General features: G+C 43.2%; 1 protein-coding gene and 1 long non-coding RNA gene across 3 annotated transcripts in view; one reads left to right on the top strand and one right to left on the bottom strand.

Annotated features, from left to right (window-relative positions):
* The window catches only part of rxfp2l (relaxin family peptide receptor 2, like), a 100902-nt gene that overhangs the window by 74045 nt on the left and 7496 nt on the right, over positions 1 to 19361 (top strand). For both annotated transcript variants that reach the window (XM_068047208.1, XM_068047207.1), the window contains 4 exons: positions 1411 to 1482; positions 9034 to 9105; positions 13948 to 14177; positions 15749 to 16159. In XM_068047208.1, the coding sequence (XP_067903309.1) occupies positions 1411 to 1482; positions 9034 to 9105; positions 13948 to 14177; positions 15749 to 16159 (785 nt within the window). The remainder of the gene's footprint in view (positions 1 to 1410; positions 1483 to 9033; positions 9106 to 13947; positions 14178 to 15748; positions 16160 to 19361) is intronic.
* The window catches only part of LOC137377523 (uncharacterized), an 82208-nt gene continuing 67565 nt past the window's right edge, over positions 4719 to 19361 (bottom strand). The window contains exons 3-4 of the long non-coding RNA XR_010976432.1: positions 18121 to 18176; positions 4719 to 5904 (exon numbers count right to left, since the gene is read on the bottom strand). This is a non-coding gene — a long non-coding RNA (uncharacterized lncRNA). The remainder of the gene's footprint in view (positions 5905 to 18120; positions 18177 to 19361) is intronic.

Here is a 19361-nt window from a genome sequence, read left to right as displayed (position 1 = left end):
AAGGGATGGTAGAAGTTTGGAACTCTCTTCTGCAAAGGGCAATTGGTGCTAGGTCAACTGTTAATTTTAAATCTGAGGTTAATAGATTTTTGTTAAACAAAGGTATGAAAGGATTATGGGACAAAGGCAGGTATAGGGAATTAAGTCACAGATCAACTGAATGGCGGAGTTGGCTCGAGGAGCTGAATGACCTATGCCTGTTACTATGTTTCTATCCATGCATTTCACCTCATAGTGAGACTCCTTTGTAACCTTGTAGTTTCTGCTTTTACAGCAGGTGAGGGATATTTCAGTGCAACTGGTTTTCAAAGATACATATCTAAACGTGAAATTGAGTGTCTTATAGTGGTCTTCACTGATTTTCCTCTGTCCTGCACAGACATCCAGTGTGTTAATTTACAGAATTCCAAGGATGTATAGGAAATTGTATCACTATTGTGCTTCTTTAACAGTCATTCCATACATATAACATCATTGTTACATGACAGTCATCATTGTATCACAAACTATTTGATTTGCTCCCACAATGGCTCAGTAGATAGGTGCATTCTCTGGTATGAAACTGATCCATCCAGGCCACAAAGGTCCTTAGTATATGCTGTGTTAGCTGATCTCAATGTTGGTACTTTTGGATGTTTGGCAAAAGGCCTCAGTTAAAGAAGGAAAATTCTGCAAGAATTCCCAGTCACTATCCCCATGATCACTATCCGGTGACCATTGTTGGAAAGTGTGCATGTATAGATGTTCAGTGACATGAGCAGTACTGATTAAATATTAGAACAAAGAACAAAGAAAATTACAGCACAGGAACAGGCCCTCCGGCCCTCCAGGCCTACGCCGATCCAAATCTTCTATCTAAACCTGTCGCCTATTTTCTAAGGGTCTGTATCTCTTTACTTCCTGCCCATTCATGTATCTGTCTAGATACATCTTAAAAGACGCTATCGTGCCCGCGTCTACCACCTCCACTGGCAACGCGTTCCAGGTACCCACCACCCTCTGCGTAAAGAACTTTCCACGCATATCCCCCCTAAACTTTTCCCCTTTCACTTTGAACTCGTGTCCCCTAGTAATTGAATCCCCCACTCTGGGAAAAAGCTTCTTGCTATCCAACCTGTCTATACCTCTCATGGGAAAGGTAAGGATTAATCTCAGCTGGAATGGCCCCCACTGTTACCGCACAAAGAAGGGCAACTTGAGCAAAGTACTGTAGGTTGACCAGCACCCTTGGAACTGTTCCCGAACAAGAAACTTCAGAGGAGAAAATTAAAGAGGAAGAAAGAATTGTGAACTACTCATAATATGGGAATTTACTGGAATGTTGAGGTTAAATATTTCTAGGACCTTTTGGAAACTTTGAAAATTTTACCTAAGTTCTGTTATTTAGCATGTCTTTCTGGTGCTTTACAGGAATTTATCACATAACCCAATGAACTATATCCACATGGATCAATTTGACCACCTTGTTACTCTGAAGTCACTGTAAGTACACTTTATCTTGCTTTGATCATTGGTAGAACATGTGTCTGGTTACTGAATGTTCCGTTTTCCTTTTGGTTAGGTGACAACTTTCCCATCGAATGTGAGCCAAATCCAGGCTCACTGTAGATGGCTAAAGTTGACTATTCATCTTCAAACTTGATGGTGTGGTTAACATGTGGCTGTACTCCAAGTTTATAAGCAAAACTTAGAGAAGAAACAAACTAAGCTCAACAGAAATAAAAGGTTGGGCTATGTCCTAGCTTTGTTAAAGTACACACTTGTTGGTGGCAGTAATTTAGTACTTATTATACTTAAGTTAAACTCCAGTCTTTTGGGTTTCCCAAGGCAGGTAGACTAGAGGGCAACCAACACTGAAACCTTCCCTATTACTGTCCTGATCTAGCCACCAGAAGACAATGGTTGTAGTCCAGTGGTAACTCTTGTCTAATTTTTCTTCCTTCCCTTGCTGCAGAGGAGGCACCTCAGAACAGGTCTCTTTGTCAAGGTTGGCCACCCAACTCAATTGGGCCGTGAGTGTCCTGGTTGACTTCCTGGTTTTTCCCAGGAAATTTACTGTCCCAGTTTCAATTCACCTCTTCAATAGTCCCCCTATATTATGCTTTCAAAGTATCATTACATACAATCCTTTCAGCCCTGGGACCTGACTTTGAATACAGCTCAGACTGATGGAATGAAAGTCTCCTATCTCTTCTGGCAAAGTAAATGAATTGAATTTGGGTAATGTCAACCCAGTTCCCAGTGACTGCAAATGCACAGTACAAAATTGAGTATAATGAGAATGTAGGCATAAGGAAAAGGCGTAAGGCAGTCAGCCTCTTGAGCCTGTTCTATTAGGTCATGGCTGATGTGTATCTTTATCCCACCTTCCTGTTTTGGTTCCGACAGCCTTAATACCCTTGTCTAACAATAACTTATCAATCTCAGTTTTGAGATTTTCAATTGGCCTAGCCTCCACAGCTTTTTGGGGGAGACAGTTCCAGATTTCCACTACCCTTTGTGTGAAGAAGTGCTTTCTGACATCACCCTTGAACTGTCTAGCTCTAACTTTAGGGTTATACCCCGTTATCCTGGATTCTTCCACCAGAGGAGATAGTGGGCGCTGATTTGGGCTCGGTAGCACCCATTGTTTGGCTACTACACTTGCTGTTTGGAGACAAAATGGTGTCCAATGCATGCACGCAGATTCCTGCCATGAATTGCGTCAGACGCCATATTGGTGAAGGGAATTGGTGTGCAGCTAACATCCACTGGAAGTATGCAGAACAACCAGATCATGATGTCAATCAGCATGCAATACTGATTTGATGCCAGCGATGCCCTTTTAGAACTCAATGCTCCAGCCAATATCCTCTCTTAACCTTGCACAACTGAGCAAATAGCCACCAGTGTTATTTAAAGGGATAATCAACTACTTACAGGTTAGTTACTGGTTGATTTCTTCTGGCTCTTGCTACAATTTTGCAAGTATTTGATGCTTTCCATTGTTGTTTCAAGTTGCAAAAGTCTACAATGAGTGATGTGGCAGGTGCTGATGAACTTGTTGCTGACTTCAAGGCTTCTGTGCAAACCAGTTGCTCCCAGACATGGGTGCACTAGTAGACATTATCCGTGGAATACAGCATGACGGAGAATGGAGTGGAGGCCACGCATAGGGAAAGCTGCTGGAAGAGGGAGGAAGAGTGGGGAGAAAGATTTTCAGCAGGAGACCATATTCACCCAGGAGCAATTCTCCTACCTGAACCTTAGTGAGGAACAATGTGTGAGATGTCTGTGCTTCAGTAAGGGTATCCACACTGAAATTGTCCACCTGCTGCAGCCAAACTGCAACCTCAGAGCAAGGCAAGGACCACATTGCCAGTGGCTGTGAAGGCGGCTATCACGATGAACTTTTATGCATCTGGCTCCTTTCAGTCTGGAACTGGAGATATTTGTAGCATCTTGCTGTTGTGCAAGGGAGGTCACTGAGGCTCTCTATTCAAAGAGAGCTAACTACATTTTATTCTCTACTTGCCAGAGACAAGCAGGCGGAGCGAGCACGTGGCTTAGCTAGGCTTCCCCATGGTGCAGGACGGCATTGATTGCATGCAGATTGCTTTGCGGATGCCGCATACCAGAAGGGTATTCCACTCTTTCTGTCCAGCTGATGTGCGACCATAGGCAGCGAATCACGCAGGTTAATTCCAGGCAGTAGCCATCATGTCTTCATTCTGTGGCAGTCCGCCTTGCCAACATCATTGGGGTCACCATGGCAAACCAAAGGGTGACTACTGTGCTACAAGGGCTAAGCTGCTGATGAAATGGCTAATGACTCCAGTGCGTTACCTGCACAGCATGCATACAAGGAAAGCCTTGCTTCCAGATGAAATTTGATAGAGCAGACCATTGGAATGCTGAAACAACGCTTCTGCTGCACTCAGTTGAACGGGTGTCAAGATTCATGTTGGTCTGCTGCATTTTGCACAACTTTACCAACTTGAGGTGACAGCTCTTGCCAACAGCTATATGACAACAAGCTGAGGAGCAGGAGGATGAGAGGAGGGAGCATGAGGAAGAGGAGGAAAAGGAAGAAGTGGAAGTGGAGGAAGATGAAGTAGGAGGCAACCTGGACTGCCCTTTTGTGCCTAGGCTAAGAACAAAAAATTTGGGTGCGATACCAGTAATTGCAACCCCAGTTCCTTATTCAGCAGCAGTCCCACATCTTATGTTCTCTCTATCACTGACCATCACAGAGTCCATTTGGCCACAGTGCAATAATAAAAGCCACCACCAAAATAAACATTCCAAACCAAATTTATAAGTGAAATCATGCCATATAGCACACAAATGTAAACTAATCACGCTTGTGCATCCCCTTAGTGCCTGTCTTCTGTTTGTCTTTGATCATATTGGGCAGTATTTTATGCGCTCCCCCATGGTAAGTTTGGACACAGAGAGAGCATTTAAATCGGGCGGATGGGGATCCCGCCACCTCACGCCTCTGTCTGTGGACGGCCTTCCTACCAAGCTGCCAATTGAGGCCCTTAAGGGGCAATTAATGCCAAAATAAGGGCCTCTTCCTGCCACCTCTGGTATTAACCCAGTGCCTGATCGAGGGGCCTGGTATTGGGAAGGGGGTCCTGCTATGAGCCACCCCCTGCCCTTGCTGCTGACCCCCTTACGCCCTTCTCCCCCACGACTCCCACCCTGAGAAACCCGTCCCACCATCACTCACTTCTGGCCTGGGTTGCTCAGTGATCCTTGGCCTCCGGTGGGTGTCATTCTGGCAGCAGCCATCGCCTCCCTGGTAGCGCTGCTGAGCAAAAGAGCTGCTGGCCTCTAAATGTCTGACAGCTCTTGGTGGGTGGGACTTCCTGCCCTCCCCGACACCCCCACCAAGGTCCTGATCCTGTGGAAGGCCCATCAGTGACTTCTCAATTACCTGAAGCGTAATGTCGGCGGGCCTTCCTGGAGGCGGCAACGCAGGTCTCTTGCCGGTTTTCCAGCCAGCAGCCAAGCCCCCATTACCTCCATAAAACTCCCCCCATAGTGTTCATATGCAGTGCTACCCCAGTGGCTGTGGCATGGCTGGTGGAAGACTGCTGACTTTCACTGGAGGAGACTGCAGTTGGCCTTGGAGGATGACCTCGAGCATCTTTGGGCTTAGAAGGCCTGACAGCAGGCTGCACCATCTTGGCATGAGTGCAGTAGTCTGGGCTGGGTGAATTACAGGCAACAGAAATGGCGCTGGGAGAGGCCAGCAACTTTGTGCTCCATTAGCCACTGCCACTTCCCTGGGGCAGTGTCTCAGCAATCCTAGAAATGTGTGGAGAACAGGTTGCTGGTCTGCTGTGACACCCGACGTGCCCTTTTGAACACTGTAATCCACAGCAGTCTGAGCTTCTACTGCAGCACTCAGACATTGGGCGGCTGCTGTTCATGCTGCAGTGAAAGTTGTTACATTATAGTTCGGCCCACAAGTGTGTTGATGGAGTTAGTCACCACTTCCATGTGTACAAAGCCATGTACCAACTTGATGCAGGACTCCTCCATGCTCTTGACATTGAACACAGTCTTTCTGGCAGGTTTCCCAATGAACCAAGCATTTTGTTGTGCACACCCATCAGCATTCTTCTGTAGGCTGTTCCGTCGAAGCCTCCATCCAAGTCCTCTACAGCAGAACTCATGTTCGATCTTTCCCTCTGGAAGAATGCCATCTGTGTTATCCTTGCCCTCTGCCTGGCTGCAGTGCAAGTGTGCCAGAGTATCACCATTTGCAGATGCCCCTCTCAACTATTTTCAATGATACACACAATATCAGTATCTGAGCTGTGAGTGTGAAATCAAGTGACGGTACTGTATCTTCTTCATCACTCTATTCTTGGTGTTCCTTCACTGCTTGACCAGGTTACAGTTCTTGGGTACCTGAAAGGAAAAAGGCACAATGGTAAGGTTGTGTTGAGGAGACGAGGGTAAATAAAAGTGAGTGCTTACACCATCTGCAGCTTGTAAATCAGAAGAGTTTGTGGGATGAGGAGAAAGTGGGATGTGAAAAGGAGGATTAGGTATGAGGCTACCACCATCTTCAATGGTTTCAGCCCGGCTCCTGCCTAAGGCCTCAGCCATGTCCATTCCAATAATGGCCAGCATCGTCTCCACCATGCAGTTAAGGGAATGCACGCATACCTGTCCCCTGTGGGTAGCCACTGCTGCCTTTGGTTGTGCTTCACCTTCTCTTGAAAGAGAGAAGGATGTATGTCACTGAGTGTTGTGCAATCTGTTTGGCTAAAGTGGCTGTCATGGTTGAACAGCTAGTATTTTGTGCAAGCTGTGAGATGTGGGTATGAGGCTTGCAACAATGCTAAATGTGTGAGGGTGAGGTGAAACATCTGAATGTTAGGTATGAGTCCTGATTAATCACAACTGTTGGTAAGTTAGTGATGGGGCTGTAGTGAATTGCATAGTGGCTGAGGGTGGTGGTGCAGTCGGTAGGATATGGGATTTGAAGTGTGAGGTCATTGAACCTCTTGCAGCACTGCATCCAGGTTCTAGGGGCTTAACTCCTGGCATTGATTTCCATGGCTATCTGTTCCCTCTGCCTTTTGACCATGCAAGTTTAACTACATTTAAGGTGCTTTATAAATGCAAGTTGTGTGTCTGGAGGGCCTCCTACCCTGCCCCCGACCCTGTGGATATAGGACATCTATCCTCCTTTCCACCTCCTCCACGAAGTCCTCCAGTGCAACATCTGGAAACCTTAGAGCCTGCTCTCCCCTATATTACACTACTCATCACTGTTTTGCATTCACTTCCTGCACGACTTCAAGACTTGCTCTGGCCTCAATGCACCTCCCCTTTAAGAGATCAAGGATAGCTTTAAGTGGTGTTTAGATTTTGAGTCCTGATGATGCTTGCAACCAATGAACAGCACAGTTAATGCTGGCTGCATGTGGAAATCATAATAGCAGGCAGCATAAAGTTGAGGTGCTGCCTGTATTTCAATCAACTAATTTCAATCAGGTTAATCACACCTGTTTCTGGGGACTGTCTTATTTATTTATTTAGAGATACAGCACTGAAACAGGCCCTTCGGCCCACCGGGTCTGTGCCAACCAAGACCACCCATTTATACTAACCCTACAGTAATCCCATATTCCCTACCACCGACCTACACTAGGGGCAGTTTACAATGGCCAATTTACCTATCACCTGCAAGTCTTTGGCGGTGGGAGGAAACCGGAGCACCCGGCGAAAACCCACGCGATCACAGGGAGAACTTGCAAACTCCGCACAGGCAGTACCCAGAATTGAACCCGGGTCCCTGGAGCTGTGAGGCTGCGGTGCTAACCACTGCGCCACTGTGCTGCCCTTATTAAATCCTTTAATCATCTAAACTCCTCAATTAGTTCAGCCCATAATCATCTATATGGAAGGGAATACAAGCCCAATCTATGCAACGAGTTCACCTAATTTAACCCTTTTCACCCCAGTATCATTCTTGTGAATTTGCACCCCTTCCAAAGACAACATATCCTTCCTGAGTTGTGGTATTCCAGATGGGGTCTAACAGAGCTTTATGTAACTAACATAACTTCTATCCCTTTGTATTCTTGTCCCCTTGAGATAAAAGCCAACACTCAATTAGTCTTATAAATTATTATATGTACCTGCCCACTAGCTTTTAGTGATTTCTGTACATGAACCCCTAAATCTCTTCTCACCATTTAGAAATACCCTGATCTACCTTTCTTAGGTCCAAAATGGAAGATCCCTCACTTCCCCACATTAAACTCCATCTGCCTCAGTTCCGTCGACTCACTTTGTAAATTTTTACTCGCAGCTACACTATTAAATATGCCACCTGGCTCAGTGCCTTCAGCAGACTTGGATATATGGCTCTCTATTCCTTCGTATAAGTCACTTATAAATATACTGAAAAGCTGAGGCCACAGTACAGATCTCTGAGGGACCCTACTATTCACATCCTGACAATTTGAGAACATACCCATTGTCCCTATACTCTATCTCCTACTTCCTAACCAATTCCCTTCCCATGTTGCTAAGTTACCTCCAATTCTACATGCTCTCATTTTTGTTAATAGTCTTTTGTGTGGAACCTCATTGAATGCCTTCCGGAAACCCATATAAATAATATCCATGGACACTCCCTTATCTACCACTTTAGGTACCTCCTGAAAAAATCCAACTAGGTTCAGTATAATTAGACATAAACTAGTCAATGAGTTGACAATCTTTTCACAAATTTCACAAGATGACCATTATAAAGTACACAAGAGCACTGTGAGTCTATTCACATTCTTTTCTCTCACAAACCAGCAGATAGAATCTTAGAGCCATAGAACTTTACGGGATAGAAGATGGCCATTCAGCCCATTAGACCTGAGCTTGGTCTCTGAAAGAGCTATTTACTTATCCTTATTTCACTGCCCTTTCCCCATACCCTATTAATTATTTTGCCTTTCAAATATTATCCACTTCTCTTTCAAAAGCTATTCTACTTTTGTCACTCTTTCTGGTAGAGCATTCCATGTCCTGACAACCTTCTGAGTAAAAATAAAAACTCATATTGATCTTTCTTTTAGCCAATGTCATAAACTTATGCTCACTAGTTACTACTGACTGACCAACCAATGCAAATAGTTTTTGTCATCTTCCCTTATCAAAACCTCTCATAATTTTGAACACCTCTACTGGACCTTCTCTTTACCTTCAACTACCTACCTAGTGTAGGTAGGTGGTAGGAGACTTGTAGGGATGTGGTAGGGAATATGGGATTAATGTAGGATTAGTATAAATGGGAGGTTGATGGTTGGCACAGACTTGGTGGGCCGAAGGGCCTGTTTCAGTGCTGTATCTCTAATTCCTCCTCATAACTAAAGTGAATCTTTTCTATGTCCTTTCCAAGGCCTTCACATCCTTCCTAAAGTAAGGTATCCAAAATTGGACACAATACCTGAAGCTAGCTCAGCACTTGGCTTGTTGGGATGCATGTCAGATTTTACATTAATATTTCCTGACTTCTTTATTTTTCAGAGACTTGGATGGGATCAACATTTTCAACATCCAGAACCGAATATTTAAGAATCTGGGCAACCTCTCACACATGTACGTCAAATCCTTCTGGTAGAAATGTTTCTGGAATGATAAAACAGATAACAAACAGCATTTAGCTCATCACCTACTCAAGGACAATTAGGGATGGGCAACAAATGCTGGCCTTGCCAGTGATGCCCACATCCCATGAAAGAATTTAAAAAATTGTTCAGGCAAGATATGCCATCAGTCATTAGGGCCAGGCAATTGAAGTTTAGTAGTATCCGTTTGGCAAGACGGTCTCTTTATTCAGCAGTAATGGCAACATTTAAACAGCTGGCTAGCACCGCAGCCTCACAGCTCCAACGACCTGGGTTCGATTCTGGGTACTGCCTGTGTGGAGTTTGCAAGTTCTCCCTGTGACCGTGTGGGTTTCTGCCGGGTGCTCCGGTTTCCTCCCACAGCCAAAGACTTGCAGGTTGATAGGTAAATTGGCCATTGTAAATTGCCCCTAGTGTAGGTAGGTGGTAGGAGAATTGTAGGGATGTGGTAGGGAACATGGGATTAATGTAGGATTAGTATAAATGGGTGGTTGATGGTTGGCTCAGACTCGGTGGGCCGAAGGGCCTGTTTCAGTGCTGTATCTCTAAATAAGCTGCTGAATTAGTCTGTTTTATAAAACAGACCTGTAATTTTTGGAACCGCCATATCATCCTAAACTTAATCTGTCCTAGGGTATTAATTACATACATTGAATGACATAGAATTTACAGCAAAGCAACAGGCCATTCAGCCGAATTGGTCTATACTATTGTTTATGCTCCACACAACCCCCTTTCCATCCTACTTCATCCAACCTTATCATTATATTCTATTCCTTTTCCCTTCATATACTTATCTAGCTTCCCCTTAAATAGATCTGTTATTTGTCTAAACTACTCTGTGATATCAAGTTCTGAATTCTAATCACTCTCTGGTTTAAAAAAAAGGTTTTCCTGAATTCCTTATTGGATTTATTAGTGGCTATCTTACATTATGACACCTAGTTTTGCACTCCACCACAAAATACTAATTCTTTCACAATTCTACTTTAATTTACCCATCATTCCTGAAATAACCTCACATATAATATCACCTTCTTCAGTCAATGGTATTTCAGCTTTCCTTTTAATTGTCATTATGTGGATTTCAATTTATTGATATTACAGTATGTTATGTAAAATTAACATGGATATTGCAGTATAATTTAATTTAGGACTATAGATGTGATTGATAACTGAATGTTTGCTTGCTTATGAAGTCATCTGAAACCTACAATTACACTACTTGTAATTCACTCTCATCCATCCATAATTCTATATGTTATCAGTCTCTCCCTCAGCAATAACTACAGTGGACTGGAGTCTCTCATATCTATCTCAGGAGTTATTTCTATACTAATCGGTATTCCTCAGACACTTCCTTCCAGGATATATGTGTACAATAACTGAAGTTTCTCAGTATCTCCCTGTGGAAGATATATATAGATATAATCTAGTGCCCTTCAGTCCATTTGTCTACAAAGGTATCTGTACACTGACTGGAATTATCCAATCATTTCCTCAGAAAGATTTAGATATTGATTGCTGTCTTTGTGTCTCCTCATTGAGAGTGAGATATCAATGATCAGCTTCCCACCTGGGGTACAGCTATATACAAACTGACCTTTCTCAGTCACTTTCTTGGAAAAATATAATTGTATTTACGGATGCCTCTCATTTCTCCCTAAAGTAGTCGTCTGTACACTTACTAAGAAGCATGAGTAAAGTTTATTTCCCTTTGGAACATTTTGGATTATTCAGATGAACACACTGCTGCTATAAAAATATAACCTGGCCTGTTAAACATTAGCCCAATCTATAAATCAGTCCAGTCTATCAGATTGCAGAATTTGGCTTGTGCAAGTGCACATATTGTAATATAACTAAGCTAGCGTTCAAACTGTACGTTTTTGTGGCTCAAACTTGCCATGCTTTTGATTCTAAAACTAAACAACTCCAACTTCTCCCATGTTCTTTTATTGTACTGCCACTACCATATTTTATTCATACCTTTAATGTAATATAATTCAGATTTTAAAATGCTAATACGTTCCCTTGAAAGCTCAGTAAAGTAAATTCATTTCCTGCTCCAAAACTGAGTCATACAGAACAGGAAAATCCCACATTCAATCCAAGGGCTGTGATTGTAGCTAATCTTACCCAGGATAGCATTAAGGGTGTTACAACATTCCTAAATGACCCTAGGCTAGGAAGGAAAAACACCATTCACATGTCCAAGTCCCGATTACATACGTGAAGAGTCCTGCTGGAAAGCACACATTGTGATTGTCAGGTAGGATAAGATCTGGCTTAGCTGATGCTTGAAGGCTGCCAACACTCAATGTTTAGGCTATATTTAAGTTTAATTTTAAGATTAAATTCCCTTTGAGAATCATATTTCTGATCAAATAAGAATGTACTTTTGTCCTGCTGTAGGGGACATGCCTCTCACTTTGTAAGTTATTTTCCCCACTCCACTTCCTTAGGTCTTGTCACATCACAAACTTTCCCCTGTTCAAGGTGATAAGTGCATAACCTGCTTCTGGGTTGGGAACTTTATAGTTTTGTTGGTAAGGCTCACTGATTAAAGGATATACAGAGCCAGAAACATTTTAGGTCTGTTCATAGCTGTTTTCTGATGAGCTTAATCTTCCATGTGCTGCGGTATTGAGCTATACAGACGTCAGATGAGCACAGGTTCATGCATTCCTGTGATGTGGTCTACAGTTTCTTAACATTTACTGTAGTTTGGCACATGTCAGTGGCCTCTTGGTGAAGATGTTGAAGGACAGCTGCTGCCCACAGAACTAAGGCCATCTATTTCCACCTCCATAACACCGCCCAACTCCGCCCATGCCTCAACTTCTGCCTGTGTCCTAACTCGCACCACCCCGTTCATCTGTCACCCTGTGCTCACTGGCGTACATTTGCTCCTGGTTAAGAAAAGCCTACATTTTATTTAATATGAAAACAGAAAACACTGGAAAGACTAAGGTCAGGCAGTATCTGTGGCGAGAGGAACAGAGTTAGTGTTTCAGGTTGATGATCTTTCATCAGAATTTTATTGAATGAACTTTATTCATCCTTGTTTTCGAATCCCTCCACCGCCTCACCCCTCCCTATGTCTGTTATCTCCTCCAGTTGCATAACCCTCTGAGGTATCTGTGCTTCTCTAATTCTGGCCTCTTGAGCATTCCTGATTTTAATCATTCCACCATTGGTGCCTGTGCCTTCAGCTGCCAAAGCCCTAAACTCTGGAATTCCCTCATTAAACCTCTCCAATTGTCTTCTCCTTTCAGATGATCTTTAAAATCCACCTCTGATCAAGGTTTTGGTCATCAGCCCTAATATCTCCTTATATGGCTCGGTGTCAAATTTAGCCTTATAATGCTCCTGTGAATAACAACTTGCATTTATATAGTGCCTTTTAAAATGTCCCATGACGCTTCATAGAGGCATTATAAAACAAAATATGAAAGCAGCAGAAGAGCTAAGGTGGGGGCGGAGTTGGGCGATATTATGGAGGTGGAAATAGGCGGCTTAGTTCCATGAGCAGCGGCTGTCCTTCAACACCTTAACCAACAGGCTACTGTCTATGTGCCAAGCAACGCAGCAAATGTTAATAATCTGTGAATGACACCACAGATGTGGATGAACCTGTGCTCATCTAATGTCTACTTTCTGTGCGCTATTTGACCGTGTTTGGCATCCTTCTCAAATCCAATTCTATCTGAATCAGATATCCACAGACTTTCCAGCAAAAGCTACTGCATTAGGAGCAGGAACCCAGCCTGATTTATTTTCTTCGTTCCAAGCCCAAGGGTACAGAAATCAACTGCAGTGTCCCTATGCAACTTCCCCAAACTGAGATTAGCTAACAGAATAGACCAGAGGTCAAACCGGGGACGTCCTGGTCTGAGTGCCTCAATACCACACTGGAACTATCAGAATATTAAAAATAATCTCTAATATAATACTAAGAAATCCTTTCAGGATATATTCAGTGCAAAACCATATACTCATAGTACGTTTAAGGCTCTAATTCAGTCTCATGGTTGATAACTTTGGAACCAGTTAGTTTAATTGTAATGTCATGTGCAAGTAAAAAGAAAGAATTGCATTTATATAGTGCCTTTCACAACTACCAGACATCTTAAAGCACTTTACAGCCAATTAAGTACTTTTTTGAAGTGTAGACACTATTGCAATGCTGTAGCAGAGATCAACATCTATGATATAATTAGTAAAGTGAATAAATTTCAAATCAGATATTTTTAAATGAACAAATCTTACAAAGCCCTATAAAATGAATCTACAAATTATGTATAAAGTTTGCTAAATTGTTCAGAATGTGTTTGTGTCGTACCAATGGAGGGCCACTATCAGTGCACCATCTGAAAGTTACATAAGAGTTATCATTAACATTACATGTAACGGCCATCTGCCCCTCACTTTCTCACAGATACTCCATCCTCTTCTGATGGAAATTTCACCAGTGCTATCTCCCTCCAGTATGTCACCCAAGTGGCTACTCTTTTTGTACAAGCATGAACAGTGAGCCTGGCATGTGGTGATATCACAGCTGAGCCTGATTCTGACCTGTCCCCTCCTGACATTCAGGGAGACTCAATTTCCAGCAGAAGTCCAACAGACTGGCTCAATAAACCTATCAATTGCAAATGAAGGAATGTATTACTCCCGGGCTGAGATCTTGTAACAAATCCCTATTTCTTTCATGCATTTGGGGATGCTAGGAAGCATTTTGAACAGCATCCAATGGAAACTCTGGTATTTGATTATAAAAGCTCTTACAACTATTTTTAAACTTTACCAGATACTTTAAGAAGTTTGAATACTGCAGGTATTCTCCCCATGTCCGGAGCTGCAAGCCAAACACAGACGGAATCTCATCTTTTGAAAACCTGTTGGCCAACATCATTTTGCGGGTCTTTGTGTGGGTGGTGGCTTTCATCATCTGCTTCGGGAACCTCTTCGTTATCTGCATGAGGTCATGCATCACAACAGAAAACAGACTACACACCCTGTCTATCAAATCACTCTGCTGTAAGTAGTACCTAGAGACACTTTATTCTTTAAATGGCACAACAGGATGTAGCTGGAGACAACTGTAAGCATTTAGATATTTCACAAATGTAATCTGGTAGTTATTAGGCAAGACGGTACTGAGCCTTTTTTTCATTCATGGGATGTGAGCCTCATTGGCAAGGCCAGCATTTATCGTCCATCCCTAACTGCCCTTGAGAAGGTAGTGGTGAGCTACCTAATTGAACCATTGTAATCCATGTGGTGTAGGTACACCCACAGTGCTATGGGAGGGACTGCCAGGATTTTGGCTCAATGATGATGAAGGAACGATGAAATATTTAAAAGTCAGGACGGTGTGTGACTTGCACGGAAACTTTCAGACGATGGTGTTCTTTTCCACCTGCTGCCCTTGTTCTTCTAGATGGTAAAGGTTGAGGATTTGAAAAGTGCTGTCAAAGAAGCCTTGGCAAGTTGCTGCATTGCATCTTATAGATGGCACACATTGCTGCCATTGTGTGCCATGACTGAGGGAGGGCATGTTTAAGATACGAATTAGCACTAAAGCAAAATCACAGATCTCCTATAGTTTAATGCTTCTCAGTGCCCACGGTTTAGTAAGCGATGGTAAACTTTGTATTTGAAGTCATTTATGCAAGGGACAGGTGACGATACCGACTGGGGGAGAATTCCAAAGACAGAAACAAATGACTTTGAACCTGGTATTCCATGCAGATCCTTTAGGATTGATGCAGAATGTTAAGGGGCAAGTCCAGAAGCTCTGGTGTTGGTTTGGCATAAACGTGGAGGTTTGGATTATTGGATCATTGTCCTCATCAAAATGTATCTGAGTGCAAGCAAAATAAAAGCCATGCATAATGGTAACACAATGGCATACTTTTGTCAAAATGCACCAATATTCACCCCTTTTCTTGAAGGTGCTGACTCTTGCTGAATAAAGTTCCACAGCTTTCTAGTACTTTAGTTCAAATGACAATTTTTCATGTGACCCTAGGAACTGATTGTTGACAAGTTATTTGATTGTGCAGGATATCATAGTTGCATCCAATCCTGTCCACCCAATGTCCACACACAAGGGCTTTCCTGTACGAGTCACTAGACAGCCATTAGCAGTGCCAGCTGTGCTCACTGCTAGTACACTTGCCTCTGAATCAGACAGTTGTCGTTTCAAGTCCCACTCCAGAGACTTGAACACATAACCTTGGCTGACATTACAGTGCAGTACTGCTTGAGTGCTGCCATGTTGGAGATGCCATATTTCAGATGAGAGGCCCTATCTGCCCCGAGGTGGATGTTAAAGATCCCACAGTACTATTTGAAGAATAGCAAGGGAGTTCTCCCAAAGTCTTGGACATTTATTCTGCAACCAAAACAGATGATCTGATTATTTATTTCATTTCTGTTTGTGTGAGCTTGTTGTGTGTTATTGGCTGTCACATTTCCTACATTACAGCAATGACTACATTTTAAAAGTACTTAATTGGCTGTAAAGTGCTTTGGGATGTGCTGAAGTTGTGAAACGCCCTCTGTAAATGTAAGTTTCTTAATTTACCAGTGTGCTTCTTTCATAGGTGCTGATTGCCTGATGGGAATTTATCTCTTCTTCATTGGTGCCTTTGACATGAAGTATCTTGGAGAGTACAACAGGCATGCCCAACAGTGGATGGAGAGTATGAGGTGTCAGCTCATCGGTGCATTGGCCATGCTCTCCACCGAGGTCTCAGTCATGCTGCTGACATATATGACATTGGAGAAATACATGTGCATAGTCTTCCCATTCACTCATTACAGGCCGGGCAAGAGGCAAACTTTATCAACACTGATATCCATCTGGATTGCAGGATTCATCATCGCAGTAATACCATTGTGGAATAAGACCATGTTTGGCAATTATTATGGAAAGAATGGAGTGTGCTTCCCTCTTTATTCTGAACAGTTTGAGAATCTTGGCGCAAGAGGATATTCCACAGGAATATTTCTGGGTAATGGAGTTTTGTTTTCAGTTGTTGTGATATGGGAGTGCAGGAAGGGAATTTTTCCCAACTGGGGAGAAAGCCTGTATTATTCAAAATAAATACTCAGCAGCATTGATAATAAATAATATGTTTCCTCTGTCGCTGCTGGGAAACCCTTTTAAGAAAATTTGTCTTTGCAGGGCACCCGCACTCAGCCCACTATTGTAACTGAACCCCAAACCTCAACACCCAAAAAGAGGCTGGCTCAGGATCCAATGGTGGTGAGGCAAGAGATTGGTCACCGCAGGGAATGAGATTTCTTAAAAAGATTTCCCAACAGTGACCTACAGAAACATGTATTATTTAAAATACTCACTGTTCCCCAACATATTGCTCAAGAAATTCCTTTAATAAATTCCCCAACTGCTGTCGTCCCTTCTGCTCTGACTAGACTCCCTCCCTTAGAGTGCATGTGCTCACCCCTCCTCCTGCTTCCTCACCCATTTTCATGATGAACAGCCATGTATTTCCTCTATCACAATGTTTTTATCCACAGTACCCCACCCTGTAGTCCTTCACCCATAAACTTTCCTCCCTCCCACACCCTACCAGTGCCATCCCAGTTTTACCACAAGGCCAGTCTCCCATCATTACAACGCCCATAATTCTCCCATGGCACAGGACCTGCCTCCCACTTCGACACTCCAGGACTCCTCTGAGCACTGCCATGCCCAAACGTCTCTCTTCTTCTCCTGTTGGCCCCCAGTACCCCTTCCTGTTGCTTATGAATAGCATGACTATTCCTGCCGGTACGCCTATATCCTGTGTTATGACCGAGACAGGCGGCGTGCACTGTTTATTCTAGTCCCATTTCTCCGTGGGTCACAACATATATTCAATTTTTTCCCCACTTACCAATACAGTCAATCATAGACTCAATTTTTTATCCCATAGTAAAACACATCAACCAGGTTTCTTTAATAAACAACAAAATTATCAGTTTATTATAAAACAAGTCTTAACCAGTAATGAAGTAAAGCATAATCACACAGATTGAAATATTAAAGTTCCCTTTTTACCTTAGCCCCTCACGCACACACACGTTGGTTAACTGGAAAAATAAAGGGATTTGCGTTTTAGAGGTCTATTACAAAAAATAAAACATTTGGGTTAAATACTTGCTAATTCTTGAAGAAAAAAGAAAAGATATGGAAAGAAGTCCTTTGTTTTAGTTTGGCGTCTCAAATGCATTCAGACGGCTGTCACTGGGATCTTCCTAGAATAGTTCTTTCCAGGCGATGTTGAAGATCAGTTTGGGGGGCTTTCTAGAAATGCAGCTACAGAGGCTTCAGAAAAGCCTTACAGCAGAAATGCAGCAACAGGGGTTTCAGTTCCCACACATTCAATATGCAGGGTTTCTTCAAATACTGGAGGAAAGAGGAGACTGACACACTGGCTATGCAGGGTTTCTTTCCAAGAGAGAGAGGTGAGCTGGTTTTTTTCTTGGCAGGCAAAAATCAACTGTCTTTTGTAACAATTCAAAGTGAAACCAAAAACATTCCAGAAGTCAAGCTTCCTGACCTCTATAAATCTTGACTTGTCACTTCTTTGTAAACCAAGTCAAAACAATAAGCCCTCTGCTAGTATTTTATCTGAAAACAGGTGCCTTCCAGTAAGGGCTGGTTTACGAGCCAAGTCCAGGAACCCACTAGGACTTCTTTTTTAAAAAAAACACAAATTCAGCATCTCTTCAAGCTTCCAGATGAATCAATGTCCATAATTAAACTATAAGTACTTAAAACATATTTTACAAAAAATAGAAGCACTTTCATAACACCTGAAACACTCTCTTAGTTCTCACAAAACCTGTGATCCTTGTTCCCATGTGATAGGATCTCTCTCAATGCCACCATCACTCTCTCAATGCCACCAACATCCACTTTTCCATAAGCTTTCGACTAATTGTACATACAGTTTCTGCAACCTACCTTCTACCACCTCCATCCTGGAACACCTTTCCCGCAATCATCTTCTGCATCCTGGGCTTTAAGAAAAGAGATAAAATAAGCTATAGTCCCCACCACTTACACCATTCACACTTATCATAGGCAGTCACCTATTTTGAGCAAATTACACTGATCATTTGTCATTACCATGGAAGTCAATTACAAAGGCAGTGCTTATAAAGTATTAAACATGCTGGATAATTCAGGTAGTTCCCTGTACTTACCAAATTAAAAAAGCTGTGCTGATTTCAGGAAAAGTCAGCTTTTCAAGCCATTTCAATCAACCTCATTAAAATGCAATTATAGAGTCATAGAGAGATACAGCACCGAAAGAGGCCCTTCGGCCCACCGAGTCTGTGCTGACCAACAACCACCCGTTTATACTAATCCTACATTAATCCCATATTCCCTACCACATCCCCACCATTCTCCTACCACCTACCTACACTAGGGGTAATTTACAATGGCCAATGTACCTATCAACCTGCAAATCTTTGGCTGTGGGAGGAAACCGGAGCACCTGGTGGAAACCCACACGATCATAGGGAGAACTTGCAAACTCCGCACAGGCAGTACCCAGAATCAAACCCGGGTCACTGGAGCTGTGAGGCTGCGGTGCTAACCACTGCGCCACTATCTTGGTGATGAGATTCTGGATGAAAATGCTAACAATTAAGAGAGACAACTTTCTCAGTGAAGTTATCCTGTTTTTAAAAAATATGTTTGTTTACCTTTTTCGCTTTCCCAGCCATCATGTATAGTGGGTAAATTACGTTAACACCAACATGCACAAGAAGCAGTAGAGACTGCACATTGTTAAATGGACTCTTAATAGTAATCAGGGTCACTGACATACTGGGCCAGATTTTATTCCGGCAACGGGAGTCCTGGCGGCAGACCGGAAGGTGGGGGGACACCCCACCTCATCCCTTCGTCGGACCCCCAATGCTATTTAATGGCAGGCAGGCAGGCAGGCAACTAAGTGCCCGCCGTCCGGAACACTGTCCCTTTAAGGGACGAGCTCCTGCCTCCAGTTTCTGGACTTTGGAGAGCCGGCAGCTCTGCAGTACTAGCAACGCCACCAGCAGCGGTGGCTACTGCCAATACTGCAGGAGGCCCTGCAGAGGAGAAGAGTGATGAAGACCCTGGGACAGGTGAATGGGATGCGGTCACTGGGGCTTTCAGGCAGGCCCTGCCACAGGGTTGGAGGGGGTGTTAGTGAG

Source organism: Heterodontus francisci, chromosome 15, assembly GCF_036365525.1.
Source record: "Heterodontus francisci isolate sHetFra1 chromosome 15, sHetFra1.hap1, whole genome shotgun sequence".
Taxonomy (NCBI): Eukaryota; Metazoa; Chordata; class Chondrichthyes; order Heterodontiformes; family Heterodontidae; genus Heterodontus; species Heterodontus francisci.
Note: the sequence above shows the minus strand (reverse complement) of the source record. Positions and strands in the feature narration are given on the sequence as shown.